Source organism: Solea senegalensis, linkage group LG15 (assembly GCF_019176455.1).
Source record: "Solea senegalensis isolate Sse05_10M linkage group LG15, IFAPA_SoseM_1, whole genome shotgun sequence".
Lineage (NCBI taxonomy): Eukaryota > Metazoa > Chordata > Actinopteri > Pleuronectiformes > Soleidae > Solea > Solea senegalensis.
This window is the reverse complement of record NC_058035.1, coordinates 21,522,843-21,549,875: the sequence shown is the minus strand read 5'-3', so window position 1 is coordinate 21,549,875 and position 27,033 is coordinate 21,522,843. Positions and strand designations below refer to the sequence as shown.

General features: G+C 41.1%; 1 protein-coding gene across 1 annotated transcript; it reads right to left on the bottom strand.

The window, feature by feature from the left end:
* Positions 1-1,661: 1,661 nt before the first annotated feature.
* rasgrp3 (RAS guanyl releasing protein 3 (calcium and DAG-regulated)) lies at positions 1,662-26,727 on the bottom strand. The gene is made up of 17 exons (XM_044046508.1): positions 26,501-26,727; positions 16,671-16,809; positions 15,951-16,053; positions 14,602-14,664; positions 13,339-13,470; positions 12,638-12,785; positions 11,539-11,712; positions 10,993-11,109; positions 8,783-9,061; positions 8,547-8,627; positions 6,998-7,111; positions 6,040-6,155; positions 4,882-5,029; positions 4,657-4,693; positions 3,912-4,061; positions 3,460-3,830; positions 1,662-2,115 (listed from the first exon to the last, which is right to left on the bottom strand). Exons 2-17 carry the CDS (start codon positions 16,738-16,740, stop codon positions 2,107-2,109), a joined length of 2,112 nt encoding a protein of 703 aa, XP_043902443.1. The 5' UTR covers positions 16,741-16,809; positions 26,501-26,727; the 3' UTR covers positions 1,662-2,106.
* Between the last annotated feature and the right edge of the window lie 306 nt (positions 26,728-27,033).

Here is a 27,033-nt window from a genome sequence, read left to right as displayed (position 1 = left end):
ATTCTACGCTGTACGCTGTGAGTGACGTCGTACGCAAGCAATACGCCGGAAGCCCACGTTGTTTTCAAAATGAAGCGAGCGAAAGGAAAGATCTGGAACTTTTTCACACGACCTCGGACAATAAACTCCGGGCCTGTTTGCGAAACCTGCGCAGTAAATGTTCCGCGGTTATCGTCATGGATGGACAACTGCTGTCGGCTGCTAATTAGCCACCTGGAGCCACGGCACGACATGGTAAGCCTAAAAATAATGATTTTTTTTTGCTATCAAGCTTGTGAAGCTATTGGTTTATTTAAGATTACTGTACTGGTGCACAGTTATTAAATAAGTCATTCAGTACATTTCTATCTCTTTATATGTTTTTACTAAACAAAATACTTCAAGTTAAGGGCTTTTCTCAGCAATCTGTAGGTGAGATTAAAAAAAGAGATTAATTAATTTCAAATCATAATTAATCTCTTAATTGTTTTAATCTTGACAGCACTATTGCCAATTCCACTAGTCTAGAATGTGTATGAAAGATGTGTGATAGAAAACGTGCTGCACCTACCATTTATCATTTAATAACCTGTAACAAGATAATATTCACTTTCACAAATAGATATTTGTGAAATATAAGAAAATCTAAGGTAGACATTTTTAAATTCAGCTTAATCAAGTGACAGAACATTAATTTAAGTCCATTTCTAACATCAATTCTGACAATTTCAAATGTTTGTTACATGACAGCATGGTAAAGGGGCCCTGACTACCCAGGGCCCGAGTAAGAAGAGGGCCCATGAAGTTTTTATTGTGAGTGAATTGGGTCCTCATAATTTATTTCAAATATATCGATAACATCAACTGAGAGAATTAACTTTTGCTATCAAGATGTAGCCTAATGTTTCTAGGTATTTGAGCACAAGTAGGCCAAATGCATCAATTCAGGTGAACCAGTCATCAATATAATCTGATCTGATTGTAGCTTAAAACCCTATTTATGCTTGTTTATTTATAAATAAATGCCCCAGTTGTTTTTGCTTGCGCGCACCTTTTTCTCTTTGGCAGCAGTTTAGTTCAAACAATAGAACGTGTGTGAGGTATCTCTTTATTTACAAACATACAGTATATACACACTCTCTGACATGACATGCACCCAGCTTCCTCTCATCCAGTGGCATGCACAGACATTTGATTTCGTTCACTCATCAGTCCTGTTGGTCATAAATTCTAAGACCAAATTCTTAATACAAGAGCTATGCACCTTCAAGGTTGTCTCCATAGACGCAGATAAACAAATAACAACAAGGTATTCACGCAACGTTAATCCTAGTGTTTCTCAGAGGGATGAAGGGGGCACCGGGCATCTGTCTGAAGGCTTGCTGTAACTTCTGTTTCTGCCCTGGCTGAATCTGAGATGTCTTCAATAAAGTCTTCCAACTTAACTCATCAACTTAACCAGAGATTCCATCCCAATGAACTGTCTAATATGACACAGTCATGTAGGAGTAATAGGGAACTTCATAATGGCGCCTTCTTTGATTGGAAGTGCATCCATGGTGCTTTTCCACTACACGTATCCGGCATGGCTCGACTCGGCACGTTTATTTTTTTGCTTTTCCATTGGGGATAGTACCTGGTACTGTTTCAGTACCTGCTCTGGCGAGGTTCCGAGCGAGCTGAGCTGATACTATCCACCATGATGTCGTCAGACTGCCGTGCACTGATTGGTCACTTGGAACTTGCTTTCCTCACATCCAGCGGGATTTTGACTTAAAGCCAGTGGATATAAATTGTTTAACTTAACTGAACCGTTAAGTTTAAAAATGCCTCTGACTGTTTTTTTGTACATCCCGGACCAGTAAGCTCCACCATAACTGATTCCCAGACGGGACATGATATTCCACATGATTCAAAGTGGGTATTAGACCGTTATCCACTGAGCTGCTCCCCCTGATACACAGTGTCCTCGTGCAGCCGTGTCTGAGTTGAAGGCTAGAGAGGACGTGATGTCCCCGGGTCACTGAGGGGGCACCTCAGGCAGCTCAGCACCTCCCCCAGGTAGAACAACTTCCTGCTGCCTGATGGCAGGGATTTCCTGGAGCCTCGGGATTGGCCCTCACCAAGTCAGCTGTCCTGGATTGAATGAGAGAACAATTCACATTCACACATTCATTTTTTCCTATCGGGAATTCTGTCAGATGAATGTTTAAAGTTTAGAGGCGTGGGCTTACGGTCACTGCTACTGTGCCTAATGAGCTGACTTTATGATAAAACTCACATATGAGCTATTTTAAGAAGAGCAACTGAGTCTGAGTGGCGCTCATCTCATTTGGGTACGTCTGTACGTCATGTGATGCATGCGTCATGGTCTGGGCTGTGATTGGCTGCTCTTCATGAGCGGGACACGTCAGAGACGCTCACGTTAGTGGAACGGAACTGACTGAAAGTGCATCACAATGTCGTTTGCCAAGCTAAAGAGACGCAAAGTTAAAACATCATCAGTTCCTGAGCGAATGGACAGAGAAACTGGTGTGTTTAATGTGTAATGACTGCATTTCTGTGCGTTCACTTAAAGAGGCACTACTTGTCAAATCATGGCTCATTTTCTGTCATTTTATTTTTTTTATAACGTCCAGATACTATTAGTATAATTTCAACACAGTCAAGTGACGTCATGTCAACCACTGTACTACACTGTTTTGAAATGCCTCATGGTCGTGTCTGTAGATGTGGGATTTAACTTCTGCACGTCTCTTGAATGTCCACCTCTGTCCCACTTGATACCTTTATTTTCAGCCCAATTATTTTTTATTATTTGGGCATGTTTGTGTCTTTTTTGTATAGCCCTCAAAACACCAGCTATTTTCCTGATTAGCCCTGGTGTAGACTGCGTAACGAGGCCCCTGAGACAGTGCGGTGTGTAAGATGCTGGCTGGAAAGGAGAACATGGAACACCAGAACCAGAAGTGAACATCTGTGCCGAGTATGGACTGGAGGGCTAAACAACCGGATAAGCAGCAGAAGAGGGCAGTAGTGAGTCAGGTAGCAACATCAAGTAGAAGGAACATGAGAAGCTTGACGAATGACCAAGGGCTGAGAGAGGAGCTTGAGGGGGGAGTAAAGGCAACTGTGGTCTCGGGACAATAGATGCTGTAACTCCCAAACTTGGAGAGTGGCTCCAACAGACTCCAGGAACCCTCAGGCTCCCAGAGAACTCGAGTTTAGAGGAGACACAAGACCCAAGTGAGTGAGTGGAGAATTATTTATTTCTTTTGGTTTCTCCATTTCTATGGGTCACCACAGCAGATGATGTTTTCTGCTGGATGCCCTTCCTGACGCTACCCTTTCATTAATCCAGGTTTAGGACCGACACTAAGAGTGCACTGATTAACAATGATTAACAATTCACTTGGCCATGAGCTGCCTTTATTGATGTTGTTTATGATGGAGTAAAAACTTCAAATGGATCTACAGTACCTCTCTGCGTGTGATCCCGTTCTGTACAAGTTCTCCTGAGACATCAAACTTCTGCTGCGACGCCAAGCTGCACCGCGATGACACCACCTTGTGCTCTCGGCAATTCTGGTTTTCCCAGAACGCGAAACCTTTATTTTTGGAAGTCTTCCTGTGAGATCTATACTTCATTTTGGGGAAGGTGTGGGAGATGCTGTCGGTGGCGCCCCAGCTGTGTTCGGGCCACAGTGGGTCTGTCTGCGTGGCCTGGCTGATGGTGGCTCTCTGTAGACGCACAGAGATTCTCTGGGCTGAACCGGTCATCAGTGTGATGGACTGAGTGTCCAGAGCTGCAGCTGCTGATGTGACACCAGAGAAGTCAAACACCTCATCATCTGAAGGAATAAACACAAGACCTAATGAAGTCAGGAATTACTCTTTTCATCCAAGAAATAAACATCAGAGCTGTGACTGACCTTTGCAGGTGGGCAGTGCAGGGCTACTCGGCAGTGAGCTGTGGGTCAGTCTGTCAGGAGAAACACTGCCCACAGAGCCAGAGCGCAGCAACTTCCTACAGGCCAGAACCAGCAGCTCCCGGCACTGTTTATGACAGTTAACGCCACAGTCTGCAACGTGAAGAAACAACATATCAGCTTCACATTGAATGAATTATCTTGCTGCTCGATGTCCTGCTACATCATTGGCTGTAGTGGTCGTAGTACAGTGGACAGCCGACACATTAAAGACTGGACCTTTAAATCTCAGGTTAACGTGAAGAATTTTGCAATCCTGCTCACACAGGCAGGAGTTTGAAACCTGAAGCATCCACATATACTGAACAATTTATGACTATTACACCACTGGTGGTCTTTGAAACAGGCGAAGCTCATTTCAGGCACAGTTATTCATATATAAAATAAAGAGAGAAAAATATATACAACACACACAGAAAACACTGGTGGACACTGAAAGAGAGTCAGAGGGGGGCGAGAGAGAAGTTTAGTTATAGCTTTTTAAAAGAAAACTTTCCGCCTAAAAGTCCGTCCTTCTCCATCATCGTGCCGTAGACTGTCCTGTAACCAGGACGGCTCGGTTTGTCTGCACATGTGACCAGCGCAGGTAAACAGCGTAAAGATAAATTCATCGCCGACTGCACTATTAAATATATGGGTCTTATTTTAAGTCACATGGGAAAGAGTCTTTCAGAGGGTGAAAGCGTACCTTTGCATTTGTAGCCCTGCTTGATGATTCCCCACAGCTGCAGGTCCAGTCACGTCAGGAACGCAGCACAGGAAACAAGAATTTAGATGAAATGAGTCGTTTATTTTAAAAACAGGCACATTAAGAACACGTCCTATGAATGCACATGGACTCTGTCTGTGTTAAATGACACTGTGTGTGTGTGTGTGTGAAAAGTGCAGGGGTGGGAAATAGGGAGATACACACAAATCCAGCACAGTGTTCACAGAAGGTGGGTTTCAGGTACGTCATCTCCTGGAAGTTGTGGATGAATCCGGGTCCCATCTCACATTGGAGCAGTGGGTTAGCCCGCAGAAAATACGCCATCATCTCATCCTTACTTATCAGTCCATCTCTGAGAGAGAGCGAGAGAGAATATGATAATATGATTCTCACATTTAATACATACAATTAATCATACAGTGCACTACTTGAAGGGAAAGTTTAGGCTTGTTTTATGAAGTTGTGTCATTTTGTAAACTTACAATTTCTATTTACAATTCATTAATCCCCCAGGGGGCAATGTAAGGCACATAGAGCAGTTGTGCATGGGATGTTCCATACAGAGCCCAGGAGATGATATCTATGGTAAACAAGCCGCCCTGTATGAACAGCTGGCTGTAATACTAGCGCACACTTGAGCGAGGACTGTCTTCAAAGCAAAAGTTCAATTCTTCCCCACAATACAGTGTAGTGTCTCTAATATGGCGTCACACATTATTGGTCTCCTATAGATTAAACTAGAACACCTATTTGGAAAATATTCAGAATATTAGTTTATATCATCACCAGTGTACTGTTTATAAAGTCATTATATAATTCACTGGTGTGCAGATTATGCCTCGACATTGATTTGAAACCCATACTATTTCATAATTTTCTGTCATTTTCTATTCAGAATATTAAAACAAAGGCTTTATAAAATCACTACAGACTTCATTTTCTCCTGTAGATTATTCAACAACATCTATTTTGGAAAATAGTGCACCCGAAGTAATGAGGTGGCTACGAGTTATGTATCTTGTTCCCATGTGTTATCAATGCTTTTCCACCTCCTGGGTTTCGTATAAACCACATTCAACCACAGCGATCCAAGACATTCAGCTCCTGTGCCCTGTGAGCAAAAAGTGCAGATTGTCTTAATGGACTTTGGTGCAGGAGAGTGGATTTCCAGTTTCCAGTTGGAAAAGGCTGTGGTAAACATTATCACTTTTGTTATTAGATGGGCTAAAATCTGTTTTTTCTTGCCTCTCCACTGGCAGCCATATTTTCATCAAGAGCAGATTGAGAACCACTATTCAAGCAAACCGGGTTTAAATGAGTGGGATAAAACTCCTTATGTATACATAAGATGTCAACACTCACTGATCTTTGTCCAAAACACAGAAGGAGTCCAGGAAGGGGAAGTTAGCAGCGATGTTCTCAAAGTCCTCTTGAGAGATATAACCATCACGGTCATGGTCATAATTCCTGAAGACAGACTTTCAAAGCCAGACATGAAAAACGTGAATTCATTAATATTTCTCATAATAGTAGTTGTATTCTGTATACTGTAGACCCTTTTGAGAGCTACGTCACAGAAATGTTAGGGGTCAGAAAACAGACTCGTACCATTAACTTGTACAACAGTCCAACACATAAGATGCCTCCTGTAGTGTAGTTGGCTGTGAAAGTAGAACCAGCAAGTTCTTCAGAATCCCTACAGGATCTCATCCCTTTCAGAAAAATAAACCTGGTCTGTGGCTCCAAGCGTTAAAAAGAGAAGACTGTGGTGATGCTACCGTGTTTGTAGCGCTCACTTCATTTCATGTAATTTATCATTTATCATCTCTTTCTGTTAGATCACCATGAAAAGCCTGGATTTCAGTGCACATATGTATATGAAACCTATGCTGCCTAAAGTTAGGTTGTGGTCTTGGACATAGCTAGCTTGTAGTTAGCTGGCGGCCGGCTAGCACGTTAACCAGTATGTGCTAAAAACGTTCCTCTTTCCCGCGTGTACGGGCTAGCTTTATCTATAAGGTAAGAGTGAATATCTGACCACTTGCTAATATCATCTACCCAATCTTTTATGGAAGCTGGGTCAAGCAGACTATTGCTGTCAGCTAGTACTCATTTATTTAGGTATTGTTGACGGTCCTTTATCCACAACAAAAGAACATATTCAGAATGATTTGGTGGAGGACCGTGGACGTACATGCTATTAACTTACCCGTTGTGACGTTTTCTGACCCCAAACTGCGCGTGCATTCTCGCTAGGCTTGGAATGTTTGTATACAATGAAAGGGTCTATGGGTTTAGAAAAGGGATTTTGTCGACTTACATCCACCACCTTCCTGATGTGTTTATTGACCACTGAGGGGTCTGGTTTGGTGGTGACACCAGAGGCCCAGTCCAGTGGGGCCATCGGTTTACTGGGAGTTGTTGGAGAAGAAATCTGAGTAAAAAAAGAGTACGTCCAATTACAGAAGGAGGATTCAGACGGATTCACATATTTTCTGCCACCATGCTTTTCTGAGCATTTGAGCTGAAGACAAATCACTTCAATCTTTTTTCCTTTTTCTTTCTTTGATTATTCAAACACCAACAGCTTTGGACTTTTTACTTTGGAAATGACTATCTTTACAGGCCTGCCTTAGATTTCCAACAGGAGTCACAGTCTGACACCAAGTGTTGGGGAAATTGATGAGGATTTCATCACAGAATCTTCTACCGCGTTATCCTCCACATGGCAGTTACACTGAACATATCAAATATACAGGATAAATATTGCAATCTGTGAGGGAACCTTGCACACCTTGCACACCCACCATATGCTGGCACTGCTGTGTTTCTATAAAGACAATTGCACCAATATCCTGAGAAACAGCACAATCAGACCTGCCACACAGACAATCAGCTGAAGTCAGGGGTATTTTACACCAGGTGGTTTCTCTAGAGAGAAAGGCCAAGTACTTCAGACATGTACTTGCTGTAGTGATACAGGGAGTGTAAATATTTCATTTGGCGAGCCTTTTGGTAGAAGTGGTTTCATCTTCTTTCAGGTCTCCCTTTAGGGGTCGCCACAGCAGATCATCTGCCTCCATCTTGTCCTCTCCCCTGTGTCCTCTTCTGTTCCACCAACTGTCCTCATGTCCTCTTTCACAACATCCATGAACCCTCTCTGGTCTTCCTTTTCAGGTCCATCTTCATCGTCCTTTGCCCCATATAATCACTATCCCGCTGCACCTGAGCAAGCCATCTTTACTTTATTTACTACTTTAACAAAAATGTCAGTATCTTCAGCTCTGATCACCTCTCTTCACCTCTAGCTTTGTCTCCTGTGAAGTGGAGACAAAGCTAGAGAAACCTCTGAGCCAAAGGATCAACAGGACAGGCCGAGGTAACGCTGTTCTGTGCCGGCACTGTGAGCACAGTCTTCTCCAACAACGTCTCTGCCAAACTATGAATATGTCATATCACAAACCACATTTCTTAATTCTAAATGACTAATTTCTTGTCTCAAATGAGCGTAAAAATGCATTCTGGGACACATGTATTTCAGGGTTTTTTTGTGTTTTCTCTGCCGACGAAATACATTTTGGGATACATGGCTTTCCCAAGTACGCTCAAGTCACCTCCCGATGCATACTTGGTAAGATGGGCGGAGCGAGAACACTTCCGGGTATGAGAATCACACTTGCTGCTTGCACACTTGTAAAGTGGAACAGTGCTTGGACTGAGGCTGATGACGTTTCACAAGTACGGGAGTATGCAAGACATTTTAGAGGACACTCAGCTTCCACCGCTGTCATAGAGCAATCACCTCCGCTTACTATAAACAAGATACACAGAACAGAGGCAAAAAAGCTCACAATTCACCAGACACTTACCAGTGATTTTGGGTTCCGAGGTTCCCTGAGCAATGACAGCTCATAAATCTCATCTTCTGTGTAGTAAAGGTCTAAAGAAAGCTGGAAAATGCAAACATTATGGAGAGAATGAGTTCAAATGTAATAGAGTTGATGGCTGTATAGTAGTTTGTTTTACTTAAAGGACTCTTAAATCAGGAGTGTCCCTCTCCTCACTGTGTTAGAGAACATTGTAACCATTGTAGTAAGTCTCTCACAGTTAGCAGGTAAATGAGGTCCATGTTGGGCTCCACTTGGGCTGCTGCACTCTGCAATGACACCAGCTCATTGAAGGTCATGTAGAGCTGATTCATCTTCACCAGATTCACCTTATTACTGTCTTCCACCCAGTCAGGGAAGATCACATGAACTGCAATTAGGTCCTTGAGGTGCACACCAAGGATGGGGATTTTAAAGCCCTGGCACTCTGTGAAGGCCTTCCTGTAGCAGCAGTAGTTGTTGCTGGAAGAAACCAACTCTGTCATCTCCCGCCAGATCTAAAGCAAGGGAGAATATTTGAATAAGTATGATGGTCAAAAGCACATAATTAATGATAAATACTATTAAAGACCTTCATCTTATTCCAGAGAGACAGGAGGGAAACAAAAGGACGCAATCTGGCTTTGTGACAAACATTGAACAGCTCAAGTTGTTGACACTGGACACTTGGTAAATCTAATGTGAGTTAACCACAAAAGCTGTTGCTGGTTCCCATCGCTCCAGTGATTCACCTCCACCATCTTTCTGGATCTGTGGGATTAGGGTTGCCAACCATTCTGTGAAATACGGATTTGTTCTGAATTTATTTTGATAATGAAGTCAGTGCAAAACCATGACAGAAAAAATACAGATTAGTCCACTAATGAAGATTGCACGATTTTTATGAGAGAAAATAAATGTCTCCTGCTGTCAGGCCCTCTCCATCTGTCATTCATTACTATTCACAGAAAATGCACACATGTAATCATGTCATCCGATTCCCTGTGCGTCCTGTGTATCATAGCAACGGAGATGCAACGAGATGTACAGGTAAACTGGCAATAAGCTTGGATCAAGAGAACACTACTCAGGAGAACAAACACATGTGAACTACAGACCTAAGTGGAAAAATGGATTTGTGAAAGATAACTGTGATCTCAAAAAGGCAGAGGCTGCAGGGAGCACGGGGAGCCCTCTCAAAATACAATGCAATGTATTTATTAAGCACTTTTTTAATAATGTTGGAAAGTGCTTAACAGCCAAATCAAGCCGTATCATATTTATTTAAAAAGCTTGTTTTCAAAACTGAATGCTCAAGACTTTTTATTTCTTTTTAATGACCTTAAGGGCCCACCAGGGGGTAGCAGCCCACATCAGTGAGTTACTCCATTTCAGTCCATATGTAATTATTGGTCGTGTTTATTGGACTACTGTGGGGCTATAGACACTGGATGTTTAACTGATGGCTCGTGAAGAGGATTTAAAACAATATGATCAAAAGTGTTTAAGAAACAAATGATGGCCTTTACACAGATTATCAATTGCTGTACTTTAGTGAGAACATTTTCCTGCCACTACCTCTATCCCTTTCTTCAAATACATTGTTATGAGACCCACTATGATGTAAGGCTTGGAGACAGTGTCCAAAAGATGGTGTGGCAGAGCTGAACATGCTGAGGTTTTTGATAAGGATGAACAAATGGCGCAAATGTGGACACCATTACTCGATAGCATTGCTCCTAGAAAACTACAACAAGCATGTTAGATGGAACTCCTGTTGTGATCTGACTTGTGTCATGTCAGAAGTTGAAACTAAAAATGCACCAATGTTTCCAGTCACAGCGTCCACTTATATGAGCTATTATTTGTCGTCAATTTCTTCTTAATGGGAACATGTTTTACAAAAACAGACACTATTGTGAACATTCCCCAGGAAAATGCTCACGGATGATATAAATCAAGTGGGAATTTGACTCATTTTCCTATTGTCTTCCATTCAAACTGTGTTTGTTTTGCAACCAGCTGAGTCATCCACTAGTGGCTATTTCTGTCCAACTTCCCAAGCTTCACCTTTTTTACCGTCTATGTCAGTGATTCCTGGCTCAGGACCCACAAATGGGTCACGGGAGATTCTTTTTTTCCTTACCTTGAAATGAGTATGTTTTAAATAACATGGATACAGTTATTTTTTCTTTAAATTTGCCAAACAATAATTATTTACCAATTCAAAATGATATGGCTCTAGCTACATAATGCAGATATTTGCTCCTGTCATGATCGATACTGTGATTAAGTCACAATTGTTCACATTTTTAAAAAGTGGGTCCCCATATAGAACGTTTGAGAAACACTGGTCTATAAACACATTACTGCTTAACTTCCGATAACAACATGATGTGTTTTTGTTCTTATGCTGTGAGAATGCATGTGGTGTGTGGTGGGGCCTTACCTTCACAACCTCTGGAGCCAGATAAGAGTGTGTCTCCTTCAGGCGAGATATGGAGCTATGACTCAGTCCCCCCACCACTGCCATCAGGGTGTTGAAGTTCTGCAGCTGCAGAAGTTTCTTGTATGAGAGAGAGAGAGAGATATGAAAATTACTGCTGATCAGATCAAACTGATTCTGTGTCTTGAAGAGCTGTCGCAATGAAAGACTGCACTAATGACAAGCCAGCTACGAATGATGGCAAGCAACTGTCATAACCTTATATGACAGCAAGTGGCTTCAGACTGCTTCACAAAGCACTGATGTCTAAACTAAATGTCCCATCACACATTTGGGAAAATGTCGGCTTTTGACCGGGTGAAAAAGAACTCAATGACTTTTTTAATCATTCAAAACAGATGTTTTTATCATACATAGACTTCATACATGGGCTTTCAGTGGCTAGAATTGGCTTGTCCTCATGTCCCCGCCGGCAGCCATGATGACAAACTCACTTCTATGGAACATTGAAGGTGAAATGTTGAACAACCACTTCCTCCTTTGTCTTACCTGAGCCACATGGATGTATTTGGTGATGACTTCTGCACGGGTCTGAGGTGTTAGCTTGCTGAGCACCATGAGCTGAACCCACTGCGAGACTCCATTGAACAGTGCAATGGAGCGCTCCAGAGTGGGGTTGTCCACCAGGCAGCTGTGGATCACGTAGCTCTGGTAGTCAGTGAACTGGGGAAAAAGGACAATTACACAGATATAACCACATCTTTTTCAATTCAACTCAGAGTGGACTACAGGGTCCTGTCTGTGGGTCAAAGACTGGATAACAACAGTAAAATAGTCTGAAATCTGACTGTAAATGATAACTGTAGAGCTCCGGTGGCTGATGTCACACACCCAACTTAACGCAGGAAACAACCCAGTTCATGTCTGAAGACGTACTATCACACAACACATAAATCAGGCGTATGTCAGGGAGAACATTTCTACTGGATCCCAGATCCAGAGAGGCAGGGAGCTGAATCAGTGCTATGAAATGTGCTCACAGTGAGCAGAAGAAGACGGAGTGATGGGAACCCACAAACTATGGATTTCAAGGTTAACTTTTGGTTAAATTCAGACTTGATTTAGCAAGAGCTAGTCTGCACAGCAACATTGATTTAGCAATTATTCACAATTCTTTATAACAAGGCGGTTCATAGAAACCGAGTCACGTGACAGACCTCATACATTCTGAGTGATTCAAATAATTGAATTAATTACGAAGTAGTAATAGACGAAAATAAGGGCACATCTATAACTTTCAGAGCTGAAGCTAATCTTTTTTACTCACTCCCCATATTCTTTACTGACTGATTGTTGAATCTCATTCAAGCAGTCAGGTCAGGCTAAAGGCTAAAGGTGGGTGGTGGGATCTTGCCGTGAAAATACACTTTGGAATGTTAATTCACATTGTGGTCAGTACCTGTTAGCATATGGACCTTAGCCCCCGTCCTGTGAGGTCAAATGAGAGGAAGCTACAAGGCAGGTGGGGGCAGTGGGTGTAACATATAGCTAGGTGAAAAAAGTTATAGAACAAAGAGATGGACAGGCCAACCAAGAACTAACTAACACCCGGGTCCCAATGCAAGGGTGACAAAGTCAGAGGACATACCGATATTCTCCGGATGGACTTGAACTCTAGGAAGGTGAGATGTTCAGCCAATTCCATTGGCTCCAGGTGGTCAAACAGCAGCGAGGCCTTGCCTTTCTTAGCCTGCTTCTTCCGCTGAGTCAGCTTACGCATCCAATCATAAGACGGACTAAAATGAGAACAGTTTAGAAACATAATACGCAACTTTTGGCCAGATGCAGCATTATCAACCAGAGTGCCTTCCACAGCTAATATTCAGTATTGTATTATTATTATTAGTAGTATTTTGTACATTAAAATACCACAGCAACATTTCCAGAAACTAGTAGGACAGTACAGTGAGTATGTTACATTGAAGGTCCAGTGAGCAACATTTAGGATGGTTGACTGACAGAAATTGAATAATCTACCCAGAGGTATGTTTGTTTTAGTGCATAATGGCATTCAAATTGTTTGGTTTGGCCGCCAAAAGAGCTAAAACCAGCTAGAATGGGCATTTAGCAATTTGAAACACATGCATGGCTCATCAAAAACCTATGAATCATCTCCCTCTTGTCCTTTCTGTCCCCCACCTCTTCTCTGTCCCCATCTTTCCTTTCACCCCAACCGGTTGAGGCAGACGGCTGACATGTGGAGGGCTTGGATTTACAGATGAGTTCTGAGATTTCCTGTGTGGGAGAAATTCATGGTGCGAGTGCAAGTGCATGCATGTGGTATCTTACATGGTGGAGATGTCTATGAGTTTGAAATGCTCCTCGTAGCCAAGCTGACCCGCCACGTCTCTGAACTCTTGTGTTATCCTGATCAGAACCAGGTCCAGGTTGAACTCTGCAGGGAACGTCACTATCCAGTACCTTAACACACATGTTCAGATTTACAATAGGCCCTTGCCACGGCAGCCATTTTGATATTGCTGAGCAGGAAAAACCCATGTGTTGCTGATCAATGGCTCTTGACAGTTCATGTAAGTCAGGGCAGTGTGAGGACATCTCAGCATCTTCAGCTCTGCTACTGTTTCCATCAAAGCAGGTCTCACTACCGTCTTTTAGACCTTCTTTTCACTTTTGCTGTGATCCTTCTGTCACACATCAGCCCTGACACTCTCCCCACTCCACCCTGCCTGCACTCTCTTCTTCACCTGTCTTGTGCTCTGTCCATTGCTTTGGATAGTTCACCTCAGGTATTTAAACTTCCCAACCTGTCTCACTGTCATTCACATACAGGTATTCTGTCTTGCTCCTACTAACCTTCATTCTTCTTCTCTCTTCCACCTGTCCCCTATGCTCATTATAGGTCACCTGTAAACAACATAGTCCACAGATACTCCTGCCTGACCACCTGTCTCTCTCTTTTCTGATCAATGCTAAAATGTTGACTTGGCAGGCTTCTGACAGCACTCTATAGTGGTGAGACAGGTGAAACAATATCCATAACCATCTATTTTCCAAGAAGGAATTGGCGAACAAGAGAGAGGTGGGACGATGACATACTATATAGTGCCTTGGTATAATGTATGTTGTCTATACAAATAAAATGTAATTGTATTGAATGACATCATGTCTTTGTCTCCACAAACATGCAATTTGAGATTTTCCCACATTGGAACCGGTTTCCCAAAACGCTGTTTTCCTGTGGATAAAAAAAAAAAAACCCATGCAATTCAACCATATTCATTTCGAGTGGACAGGCCCTAAGCTCGAGGGTGAGACGGTAGGTCAGAAGACACCAGCTGTCTTTAATCAATCGTGAGGACAAATTGCATTCGTGCATGCTCAGGAATGTGGGCACATGTGTCCTTAAACCATCCCTCTCAATGTGTTCTTTATGATTGTATCTAAGGACACATTTGGATTGGATTGCATTCAGTTAGTGCATCTGCATGTGATCAGATTACTCAGGAGGGATGTTGATGTGGTGGATTGGATGAAATGTGTGTGTGTGTGTGTGTGATGGGAGAGAGAGAGAGAGAGAGAGAGAGAGCTTACCTCATTAAATAACAGATCTTCAGTCTAGTTCTCTGGCAGTTGTCCCCTTTGCAGTTACGGTACGTGGATTCAGTTAAGGCCTTTTTTGAACAAGCCTTGACATTTATATTAATGAACAAAGTGATTTTCACTCCATTCACAAACATCTCAACTGTATATTGTTTTTCTATGTTTTATCTGATTCAGATTGACGTTATGTCGCTGTTCTGGTGGCTATTTAAATGATAGTCAATGGCCCAGTAGCACTAACCTACTGAGGCAATGACAGGCTAAGGTAAGCTATCAATGATTGCTTACCTTGTCGTTGCTAGCCTGGACGGGGATCGAGCTCACAGTGTTTTTAAAAGAGGGAAAATCCACTGTTGAAAGTGGCAGCATATAGAGAGAATGTTAGCTTTTGCTGCTTAGTTTTTTCCCCACTTTTATCCTCAGTTACTAGCTTAATGTTAGCGTGCAACCACGCTAGATGTTTCGTTAAATTACTTGTAGTGCAAATGTAGAGTTCAGTCATCTTCTCCTCCATCAATAGTTCTCTAGCACTAACAGGGACTAAACATTCTCCTCTGCTAATCTTGCGGTGTTGGCGAATTTGTATAAAAACAGCACACCACTTATTTTTGGGTTTAAAATGTACCAAGTAAAATTTTACCTTTTTTCTTTTAAAAAGTAGGCTAATACCTTACATTACCGCGATACAGAAAAAGATGCGCCACATCTGACTCGCAGTAGAGAGAGATTTTGAAAAAGGAAACAACTTCCAAATGCTGTGTGAAATATGCTTGTCAGTGCACACAGTGATATCGGCTTCTAAATCTTCAGCATCTAATCTGAAAAAAAACACTATGAGGTAAGAGAATTGTTCTAGAAAAGGTTCTGAAGGGTTTCCAGAGAGGATACAAACCCCTTTATGAGTTCTACAATGAACTCTTGTTGGAGACTGTAGTCGTATGAGTTTGCTGGCCATTTGATTTGTGTTGAGAATGCATTAAACTTCCCTTTGAAAAGGAATTTATTCTCTTGAAGAATACTTTTTATGTTTACTTGAGTGGATTTTTTCACAGGTAGTTGAGAGTAACAATACTTGGACTTCAGTTCAGATTTTCAGTACTCTTTCCACCACTGCACAAAAGTGAGGATAAAGCCGTGTGCGATGGATGGAGTAGTATCGTAAAATTATGTACGAAAAAGAGAGAGAAAAAGGCCAAAAAGCGACCAGATTAAATGTGAGAGAAATGTTTTTTCTGAGATGGAAGTGAGAATGCACTTCATTCAGTTCAACAGCATTCATTTTTGAAAAACGGGGTTTCTGTTATACATTATAAGTCTTGCAACATTCAGACAAAGGATATATCATGAGTAGTTTTCCTGCCAGTTCTGAGGATGTAACATACCAGCGGTGCATCAGCAGCAGGCTGCGAGGAAGCAGGCTGTCCTGCAGCTCCCCACTGTCATCTGTCAACACAGGGACAATGTTCATTAACATGTGGTGATGGTTTGTCATTAATAAATCACAAAAAGGACCAAACAATTAATGAACTGGTCTTAAAACTCTTTCTCTAAGATGGAGCCCAGAGCAGGCAGGCACGGTCTCAGTGGAAAAAATGGCTGCCATTGTGGACATGGGGGGAAAATAACGGAATTTTGCCACTTAAAAAAGGCTAATGTAATAAGATCTATGCTTAGATTAGAGTAGATTAAGACTTTTTGACAATGGCAGTGTGTTGCAGCAGTGGATCAGAATATCCTCTGTGCTGTGATGCAAAATCACTGATTTTTACTATGGATGTTGGTGCTGGGAGTTTTTGTCATTTTGTGATGCACAAATTGACACAAACTGCAGTGTTCTGTTGGAAAAGGGAATCTTAAAGTGAGCTAAGGATGTATTTTTAAGATATCAGACTTAAATGAATGTAGATTTTATTAGGAGACCCTTTGCCTGTTTTTCCCAGACTCCCTGCTTGCAACCATGTTATCACTGAGAGTGAACTTCTAGGGTTCTAGGTGAAGCACACAGTGAAGTCAGTACCTAAATAAAAATGTTACCAAATCATGTGGTACATGGTACTCACCGAATACCTGAACGCATTCATTTAAGATAGCATCAAGAGATGCTGCCTTTCCCAATGTGGAGGATCCCATAATGACAAGTTTGACGATGGACAGAAGATCAGCACTTTTAATCCAACGTTCTGGACCACTTAGGGGTTTCTTAGGAGCAGTAAAGACAATCCTCAGTCAGAACAACATTTTATATATTAAAAAAACAACAGAACAACAATAATCTGTAAGGAATATTTGTCCACTATACAAAGACAATAGAACATGGCAACATTTTTACCTGCAGCCCAAATATAATGAAGACTCAGGCTCAGTCACAATCAAGTTATCAAGTTGTATTCTGACTTTGTCTGCAGCCTACACTCTGCATGTGAATGACACATCAAACATCAAATTACCAATGTGGGCCTAACCAGTCCCTGTATATTAGAGGAACTAAGAACAAAAGAATGGACACAGATAAGTAACGAAAATGGGAACACAAACTAGCTACGAGGGACACGAACAGCACATGAATAACTGCCTTTTTTCTGTTTAGTGTTGGCTTTTACTGTCATGGCCAAGAAAGCCGGTGTTTTATTTTGAAATTTCTCTCTCCTCTCGTTTCAGGTAACTTGCCCCTTCCCCGTCATGCCAGTCTGATAGTCTGCCCCGCCCTGATTGTTTCCACCTGTTCCCCATTACCGTGTGTATATTATGGTCTGGGTCTCTCTTTGTCACTCCTGTGCCTTTGTCTTGTCAGGGACGATCAGTATTTGCTCCATGCCACTGTCTTGTCAGGTTTATGTAGAGTAGTTTTTTCCCTCGAGAGAGCTATTTTGTTTGTTAGCGTTAGCTTTAGTCAAATGTGTGAGGTTACGTTTAGATGTTAATACTAAGACACTAATTGTAGAGTAACAGCACAGACAGGACATTGCAGTGTTGCTCTAAGAACAGAGGGATGTCTTTCATTAGAGTGTGGACAAAGACAGAAAGAGGTCATTCATAAAAGTCAGGGAGCGTGAACAAGTTTCATCTGTATACGCTGATATTATATGGTGCGATGGAAGTGATGGAGACGTAGTAAGACAAAGCTACAGGGGTAAATGCAAAGGTCAAGGGGCAATGACTGAAATGGTGGCACGTTGGTATTGTACAACAATTACCAGCACAGGTTATGAGAGAATGAGTATAGGGAGGAGTTTACACACAAATAAAACATTGTTGCCTCTTATCCCAGACAGTGAGTGAGTGAGTGGACAGTTTTGTTGACGTCTGCATCATCAGCACATCATAAGGGCCCACACTGGTCAAGGGACTGTATCTGGGGGCACAGAGAGTTCACAAAGGAACTACTGCAAGCAGCACCGACCAGGGCGTCGCACCCCCTCATGCATGTTGTGGTGTGGAGAGAGGCCACTAATAATGAACATAATCAACGGTTATTTGCATAACCATGATATGCAAATCATGGTTACCAAATGATTTGCATATCAGCTCTGCAGATCATTTGTTATACACTCGGCGAAGAGTGAAGTCAAGCTAAAAAGACATTTCCACAAACCATAACAAACAATGGTTAGTCTGGTTTAAATGTGATAGAATTAAACCAGAATTACTGCCCAGAGGTCGTGTGTCTAATGCTATTTTTTTATAGTCTAAGTGTTAATATCTTTTTATATTGTCATTTTCTTTTATTATTTATTATCTTTATCTTTACTGTCTTTGCTGCTGTAACAATGTAAATGTCCCCACTGCAGGACAAATAAAGGACTATCTTCTCTTTGGTCTGTATGAACAGAGACGATGAAAGGTTATTTCTGAGCTGCATCAAGCAAAACTGTCAGACCAGACTGAGGGAGCATGTGTGTGTATACAGCAGCTGCTGTGCCACAACAACATACATATGTGTGTATTCAAATGTTACATGCGACAATTGTCCGTCCACGCATGTTCCACATCTGCATGTTGTTCAGACAGAGTCTCGGGGGCTGAGAGTGAAGTGGCACAGTGACAGAAGCTGCTGAGAAACTGTCAAGTAAACATGTCAAAACCATCTGCTGAATAACACACAACACAAACAGTCCACATCCGTACACACATGCGACTCCGCCACGCAAAAGGAGACGAGCTGTGAACATCACAAGGACATTACGTAACGACGCAAAGCCGCCGTAGTAAAGTAACGCTTGTATCCATGTGCCGCACGATCTAAAGATGTGTACAGCAACAGTTTTAGCACATTTCACTTTAACACTCCTGTCTTTCCTTCGGACACAAACTAACCAGGTCAACAGTTGATCACAAGACCAACACAAACATATTCACACTCACATCAGTGCCTGAGGGCGATTTACAGTCTCTGGACCCTGGAAGTCATGTTATGTGTGTAGAACTCACACACTATTCATAGAAATGACACACACAGCCAGGCTATTGTGTAATGTATGAAAAACAGCACTACACAGTTAAAGGGATAGTTCTGTTTTTATACGAGACTTTGGCGCGCTTAGAATCAGCATTAAAGTCACTCTTTGTGAAAACATGAATGACTCTGTGCACACTCTGAGGATGAGCATTTAAGACTTACACGCCGTAATGTAGCCACTCATTTACAGACATATTTTTAACACCTGCTTTGGTAAATTGATTTAGACATTTTAATCATTTCATTTAGTCATCATTTAAATAATATACACAGAAATCTGAGCAACAACCTATCTGTGGGTCCAGACCCAGACTTTGAGAACCACTGTTTTATTAGTAGGGTTGTGAACAATATACCGATGCGACCGGATATTCGGTTTAATCGATACGATTTCATTGGGAAAGGCAGGGGTAGATGAGAAGTGTCGGTGGCGGGGGTTATGATCGTGTGTTGTAGGCGGGGCCTTCAGGGCGGGGATAAGGGACTTTATTTTGTTTATTTTATTTTATTTTTGCCATAAAGCAACAATGCTTGGGGATATGTTGTCTTTTACATTTTACGTTTGAAAAGAAAATATTGTACTGTATTGTAAGATAGTCACTTTCATAGACTTGGCTTCTTGATTTTATAAAATATCTACAACAAATATTAACCCTATAGAATGAAATCAAATCGTATCGGTCTGTAATAATAGTGTTTTTGAATGGTATTGTAACCTGTGTATCTAGATGCGTATCGAAACGTTTATCAGAGAGATGTGCGGCCCTATTTATTAGACAGTCTTTTCAGTCTGTTGCTTTGTAAATAGCTTACTCTACTTACTCTAAATCTGACAAGCTTTAAAATCTTAGTCATAATATATGTTTATATATATATATATATACATATATATATATATATATATATATATATATATATATACATATATATATATATATTCAAGCTTACTTATGGAGGTAGCAGTCAGTGCACTCCTGTGTGCTGTGATTAAACGTTTTTACAAAGTGACACAAACTCCAGTTTCTTAAATGAGCCTGTTGTTAATTGGCTGAAGCATGAACATTCGTGTCTCAGTGTGTTTGTCATCACTCCATATAACACACACATGGACTTGTCCTGACGATGACATCAGAGGCCTCTGAGGTGAATTTGATTCACTGTGTAAAATGAAATGATGAAGCTGCACCATGAACAACAAACAGGCAACTTTGAAACTGTGTCAGTCATCCTGCTGCGTCCTGTGTCAAACGACACACACACACACATTATACGTTAGTTGTTGCAGGACACACACGTACACACACACACACACACACAACACATTCCTAACAGTATGTTACAGTTAGCCGTGCCCTTTAGCACAACTTGTGCTTTTCTGCCTCCACAATGGATTACTGTCTCTGCCGCTCGTCTTTGTTTTTGTGTGCTTATGCATAGTCTCTCTCTCTCTCTCTCATACACACACACAGGGAGAGAGAGAGAGTCTATACTATTTTTATAATCTTAATAATCAATATCCACCATCTTGTACATTCACAAATGCAAATGCACGTTTAATATTTATTACCTTTACTATCTTTGCTGCTGTGAAACTCTGAAAATCCCCATTGTGGGGGCTAATAAAGGATTATCTTACCTTATTTTACATGATCTTATCTTGTATTATCTTATATCTTAGATAGATAGATAGATAGATAGATAGATAGATAGATAGATAGAATTACTTGTGTTGATGTTTCTATCTTCAGTTCTTTATAGATACGTACTAAACCTTACAGTCTGACAGTCGCAGAACAGTTAAGGAACATGAACCGATTTAGACACGGTGTTATAAACCACCATGCAGTATCTCAAATAATTCATTTATTAAATATTAAATAAAGCTGAATCACTCATACATTGCACATTGGGTTAGGGTTATCTAAGTAAGTAAGTAAAACACACATATAATAAGACTAGTCGTAAGATCTTTACACATCATAGTATGGAAAAAGGGGGCGATGGAGCAGCTTCAGAGGACAAAGGAAATGAAAGAAGAAAGAAGAGCAATGAGATAAAAGGATAAAAAGATGGCATCACATAAAGGCAAGTCTATAAAAATGAGTTTTAAGATGTGATTTCAAAGATGACATTGATTTAGTAAGCCTTATCTCCGCGGGCAGGCGCTCTCGATACAGTCACCCCTGGTTTTGAGCCTCAGCCTCGGAACAGTTAAGAGAGACAAAGCCGTGGATCTAAGGCTCGCATGGGGTCAGCATGTCAGTGAGGCGAGACCTTGACGAGCCTTAAACTCAATTCTAAAGCGTACAGGGAGCCAGTGGAGTGAAGCCAGGATTGGAGTAATGTGATGTCGTCTGTTAAAACCAGTGAGAAGCCTGAGAGTGAGAGTTCTGAACCAGCTGGAGGCAGGAGAGGGATCTGTGAGGGAGTTACAGTAATCTCAACGGGAGAATAGGAGGGCGTGGACTACTATTTCTACGTCAGGCTGTGATAGAAGAGTTTAGATTTTTAAGATGATCCGAGTTATGGTTACATGGGATCATTTCAGCAGAGATATCATTACCTGGAGACATTCAGTGACACAACTGCAATATGTCGATGGCATCTTACAACTTGCTTTTGCCCAATTTTAGTTATTAATACAATTAACTAAAAAACAAAACAACTGTTGTTAATTTCTCATAAAAACAACACCCAAACGTTAAATATCATTGTGTCAAAGAATTACAACACAAACCATTCAAACAGTAAACAAATCTTACCGCCTCTACAGCAACATGTCAGCAAGCATCCAAGGAAAAGACGAGTCTTTGAATGACATAAATGCTGTTAGTGCTAAAGGCTGCTATTGGTGCAGTTTTAACTTCAACTTTTTAACTATACTATACTATGACCTCCTCCTCCTCCTCCTCCTCCTCCTCCTCCTCTTCTTCTTCTTCTTGTTGGTAAACACAACAGCCTGAGGCAGCAGCAGCAGGCCTGCCAGTGCTACCATGTGACTCTCTCTCTCTCTCTCTCACTCACACACACACACACACACACACACACACACACACGCACACACACACAGTCTGGTTTCCATGACTTCAGAAGACATTACATTGACTTACATTCATTTCCTGGTGATTTACTCTAACCTTAACCATAACTAATAATCCTAATCCTAACCCTAACCCTAACCTCATCCTGACTTGGGGGAACTCTCCGCTCGCTCCCTCCCCACCTTCCTAGAAACACCCCTGCTGTAGAGTGACAGGGTTCGTCAGAGAGGAAGTCCTCCTTCCTCCTGGCTGCACAGAACTGATATTGGTAAGTACGTAAAAAATGGAATAAATAAGGAAACAATATGTAGGAAGTTGTTGTTGTGTATGAATTATGATCTCAACATGCTTTATAGGGTGGTTTTATCACAAGAATAGTTATCCTCCCTTAATAACACCTAATGAATATGGTCTGGTCTTACATCTTAAGTGTTAATAGTGTCCAAATAACTCACACAGAAGTCTTTGTTACTTAGAATATGTTCCTCATACTCAAGTGACGTCTTCATCACTACTCATTCAACTGTAGCTGAACACTTATTATCCAACACATGTTCCCTAATCGAAAGTATATATAAAGTCCATACTATCAAAGCATATCGAGATTGTAATTCATATACAACAACTTCCTTACTTACTACTAATAAGCAATAATTCTGAGGTTATTGAGGGAAAACTCTTAGTTAATGGCTTACTGATTGTATAAGAAGGCCATGCGGAATAAGGCATTAATAAGTACTTAATAATGACTAATTAAGAGCCAATATGTAACTAATTTGCATACTAATAGGCAACTAATTAATGGTGAATATGTGTTCCCTCATCTTAAGTGTCACCAAGTATTGTTATTAAATATGAATCCTGTTTATTATTACTATTATTATTAATACTAATAATAACAACAATAATAATAATAGGATAAAAAGGCTATTCCATTGTTGTTCTTTATCTTTATCTAATATAATACATCTCTAGCAAACAGCTCAAGGTAAAAGCTGCAGAGCTGTTGGAGGTTGTTTGTTAAAGCCGGAGTTAGCTGCACTGTGGACATGTGAATAAATGGAGTGTCTGTATTAATTCACACAGGCGGAGTCAAGTTACCGTCTCTCAGGTGACAACCAGTGATTGAATCATTGAATCGTTTGCTGCTGCTGTTCATTCTGAATGAATACATGTATGGCATCCACGTGTCCACCTGTCACAGTGAGAGATGCAGCAGTGTCACACATGTGATGAACATGTGATCTAACATTCATGTGTATCTAACATGTGTATGTACAGTGAGTATATACAGTAGGTGGTTTTGAGTAGCTACAAAAAAAACTGTGTTATCTGTCGTCATACTTGACATTACAGTAATAACATGGTCAATTAGTATGTAATCATTTTACTCTCATAGGAGGTACTATTATGGTAACACTAGTTACCAGTGGCAATTTTGGTCTGGAAACACTGGTGGGGCCATCTTATAATTCTATCCAATAATACCAAACTAACTAGGTAATCAACTCCATTCATCATGCAATGAATGAATGAAGCAGGACCTGTGCAGTGGCCGCCCTTGCTTCAAATCAGCCAATGAGAAGCGCTCTGGGGCCCTGAACCTCAGGCCCCACTGTAAACGCACAGCAGTTCACCTGTCCACATCACTGCAGGTGCAGGGCGAGCACGGCTGTGCCCCGCCCAGCGGAAACAGGCGCTGGTGCAGAATCAGACACAACCAGCTATTCACACACAACGACACGACGTCAAGTGTCGAGTAGTCAAAGGACAACTGTGGACATTTCAATGTGGACAAAGTTGAATGTATTATTAACTTGTGCTTGATGACATTTTTGACACTTGTAAAACTTACAGTATTACAGCTTATAATCCTCCCCTGCACAGCAGCGCCCTCTGGTGGGGCCAACACCATTGATAGTTACTATCATTTCTAGTGTAATGTCCAGGAAACAGCTTGGTAATAACTATAGTAGTAATAGTACTACATAACTAGGATGCAACGTGTTGTCACGTTATCAACAGGTGGCAAGGAGACTCTCAAACACTGTCTGAACTAGCGAGAAAAATGTTATTACTCTAACGTTTAGGTACTAGATCTTCTTAAAGTGAAATAAAAATGAAGTTAATAAACAACAAATCATGCTAATTAAAGGGAACACGTGTGTTAAAAACTTACAATAAGGAGAGGGATTTCTCCCACTTTTCACCTGTACAAGGGCTTTTGTGGTGTTTTCCTCACTCAGTGTGAGGGTCTAAGGACACAAGGTGTCACTTGCTGTACAGACTGTAAAGCTTTGACAAAGTTTGTGATTGGGCTATATTAATATATAATTGACTTTACGCCAGGAACAATTCATCACCATTAACATGGACACAGGGGGGCGCTCTCTCTCTCTTTGTAATGAATTGATTGAAGCCAAAAAAATCACTTTGATATACATGTCTGTAGAAGTGGAAGTGATGTCGTCCTGGTTCAGAAACGTGATCTCACATTTATTTGTGGTTTTCAGATACAAACTTGGACACTGTGTTAGCCAGTGGGTAAACATTCATAGTGTCTTATTTTCCTGACATTGACAAATCATCCATAGTCATAAACTACATATTATCAGAAAGTATGGATCAACTCCGTGTGTGCTTTAAGGTTGTGTGTGTGTCGCTCACTCTTCGTGCCCCTGTGGTGTTGTAGCCATGATAATAACTAGCCACAATGCAGTGCTCTGTCCAAACCTAACCATGACCAGATCGGATCAGACAAGATCAGATCTTTCAGGTTCTAATTCACGGATGAACCGATCTAATACTGGCCATAATCAGTGGATCCATGAGCATAGACCCTTTATCCCTCTGACAATGAAAAGACTACTTTTAAATGCATTTCTTTTTCCCATTTTATATTTAATCTTGAATGTAGCACCAGCAGTAGTGAAATATGGAGAAATGTTTGCTTCATGATTAATATTCAAATTTGAATGAAATGTAAAATGTGAATTATAGACAAATATGAATAGATTCTTGCTCCAGGCCTCCTCGCTGTTGTCCTCCTCCTTCTTCTTCTTCTTCTTCTTCTTCTTGTTATTTCAGTGTACGGTAAGTGTATTTGCTCAATACTAATCTCTGTTATTTCCCACTTGACTTCAGATGAGGGCTCGTTCCTGAACTCTCCCACTGCCTTCACGTCAAATTTATAAGTTTACTGTACAAATGCTGTGAAAGTGTAAGTAGAAGGTCATTCTGAACAATATTGATATCAGCAATTTACTTCATAACATGATTATTAAACTTACTAAATGTATTTGTGAAAAGTTTTAATGTAATTTAATTTTATAACATTAATTTAATCTTAGAATTTTGAGAAATGTGTAATGTGTAAATATTGGCAATAGTGTACTATTGCCAATATTGGTCAATCTTTATACACATTGCACATTATTGCAATGATCGTTTGTGCTCCCTCATTTGTTTTTTGGTTGTGATTCTGACCATGGGCGTGGCGGAGCAAGCTGCCTGCTGATTGGCTACTGAGTTTTGGAGCGACAACTCAATGGACCGGAAGTAGTCACGGGCTTGGAGTCGCTGTCCATCTGGAATTACGACAAAACAATTGTAAGGATCTAACGTTTGTTAGCGTTAACGATGTCGACGGGGAAAATTTGAGTTCCAGACGGAGAGCGACTCCACAAATGTGACTATTCCAATCATTGCAAACAAAAAGTGTATTTTCAAACAAATAAACACATTTTGAATGATTAAGTCTTTATTTTATTTGCAATTTGTGTATTTTAATTTTGTGGTTCATTTTTGTTTGCTCAATTCATAAAGTGATTATTTGCTCTGTGAAAAGTGTTGTTTGAAAATATTGACACAAATCTAAATCCATAAAATCAGAGATCTTGGTGTTTGTTGACATCTGACGTGGGTTTGTATGCAAATGTGTCTGTGGTGACACCAGTTTGCACTCACCCAAATTTCACACATTTGTAACTAAATTCTTCAAACGAGCTTCTCCAAACTTGATTTACTGTCTGTGACAGACCAGTGCTGCTTATGAGTCAAAGTTATTATAGAGTTATATAGAGTCCTTGGTCTTGTACCCCCATTGGTTCTTGGTCTCCAGAGATCGAGACCTGGTGGTGCCATTTTTTGATCTTAGTCATGAACTTCATTGTCTTAAATTGATCTCATCATCCATAGGTCCTGCTCACAAAGTGGTCTTATCCTGCCTTGGTGTGGAACTGGTCTTGCCCTCTCTTCATATTAGTCTTGAATTAATCTCACATTCCCTTGGTCTGTGTCTCACCTGAAATCTGGTCTTGAATCCAACACGTTTGTCAACATTTAACATTTAACCACACATGCAGGACACCTTACCTTATCTGAGACACCTTACCTTGTCTGAGACCTGGACCGTGCTGAGTCCAGCTGTTCATACGTGTATAGATCCTCCTTTTGTCTCTTCCAATTTACGTCAAAACATCCAAGTCCAGCTGGATCCACTGTCTAACCGCAGCATGGCTGTCCACTTGTCGGTGCTGGAGTATTTCCCAGTCGTGAAGCTCTTTGCTTGTCTCGGCCACAAGTGATCCCTGCAGTGTGTGAGCTGTTTGTCCAAATGGCCACTAGACTTCCTCCAATTCTTTCCAAACTTAGTTTTCCTGCCTGCGTCGGATAGTTTCCCTGGGCTGAGCTAAATATAGAGACCACACAAGGTAAAGTGGAAAAGAGCAGAGCAGGAAATGTATCACAATACACTTGTGCACACATTCAGATTTGTTTCTGTGTGTCTTCCTGTCTCTAATTTGTCCTGTGACACGTGTGCACTTTAAAGTGACACAATTCAAATGACATCATCTCTGAATTAGCACTAGTTTTCGTATTGGTTGTCGCAGTGTTACTACAGTGTGTGTGTGTGTGTGTGTGTGC

Coding starts and splice junctions, on each gene's coding strand:
- rasgrp3 (XM_044046508.1), bottom strand. CDS start 16,740: ATGGGATCCTCCACATTGGGAAAGGCAGCATCTCTTGATGCTATCTTA. Junction 11,110..11,538: donor AATACATCCATGTGGCTCAG/GTAAGACAAAGG, acceptor CTCTCATACAAG/AAACTTCTGCAGCTGCAGAA. Junction 4,694..4,881: donor GTGAACACTGTGCTGGATTT/GTGTGTATCTCC, acceptor CTGGACCTGCAG/CTGTGGGGAATCATCAAGCA.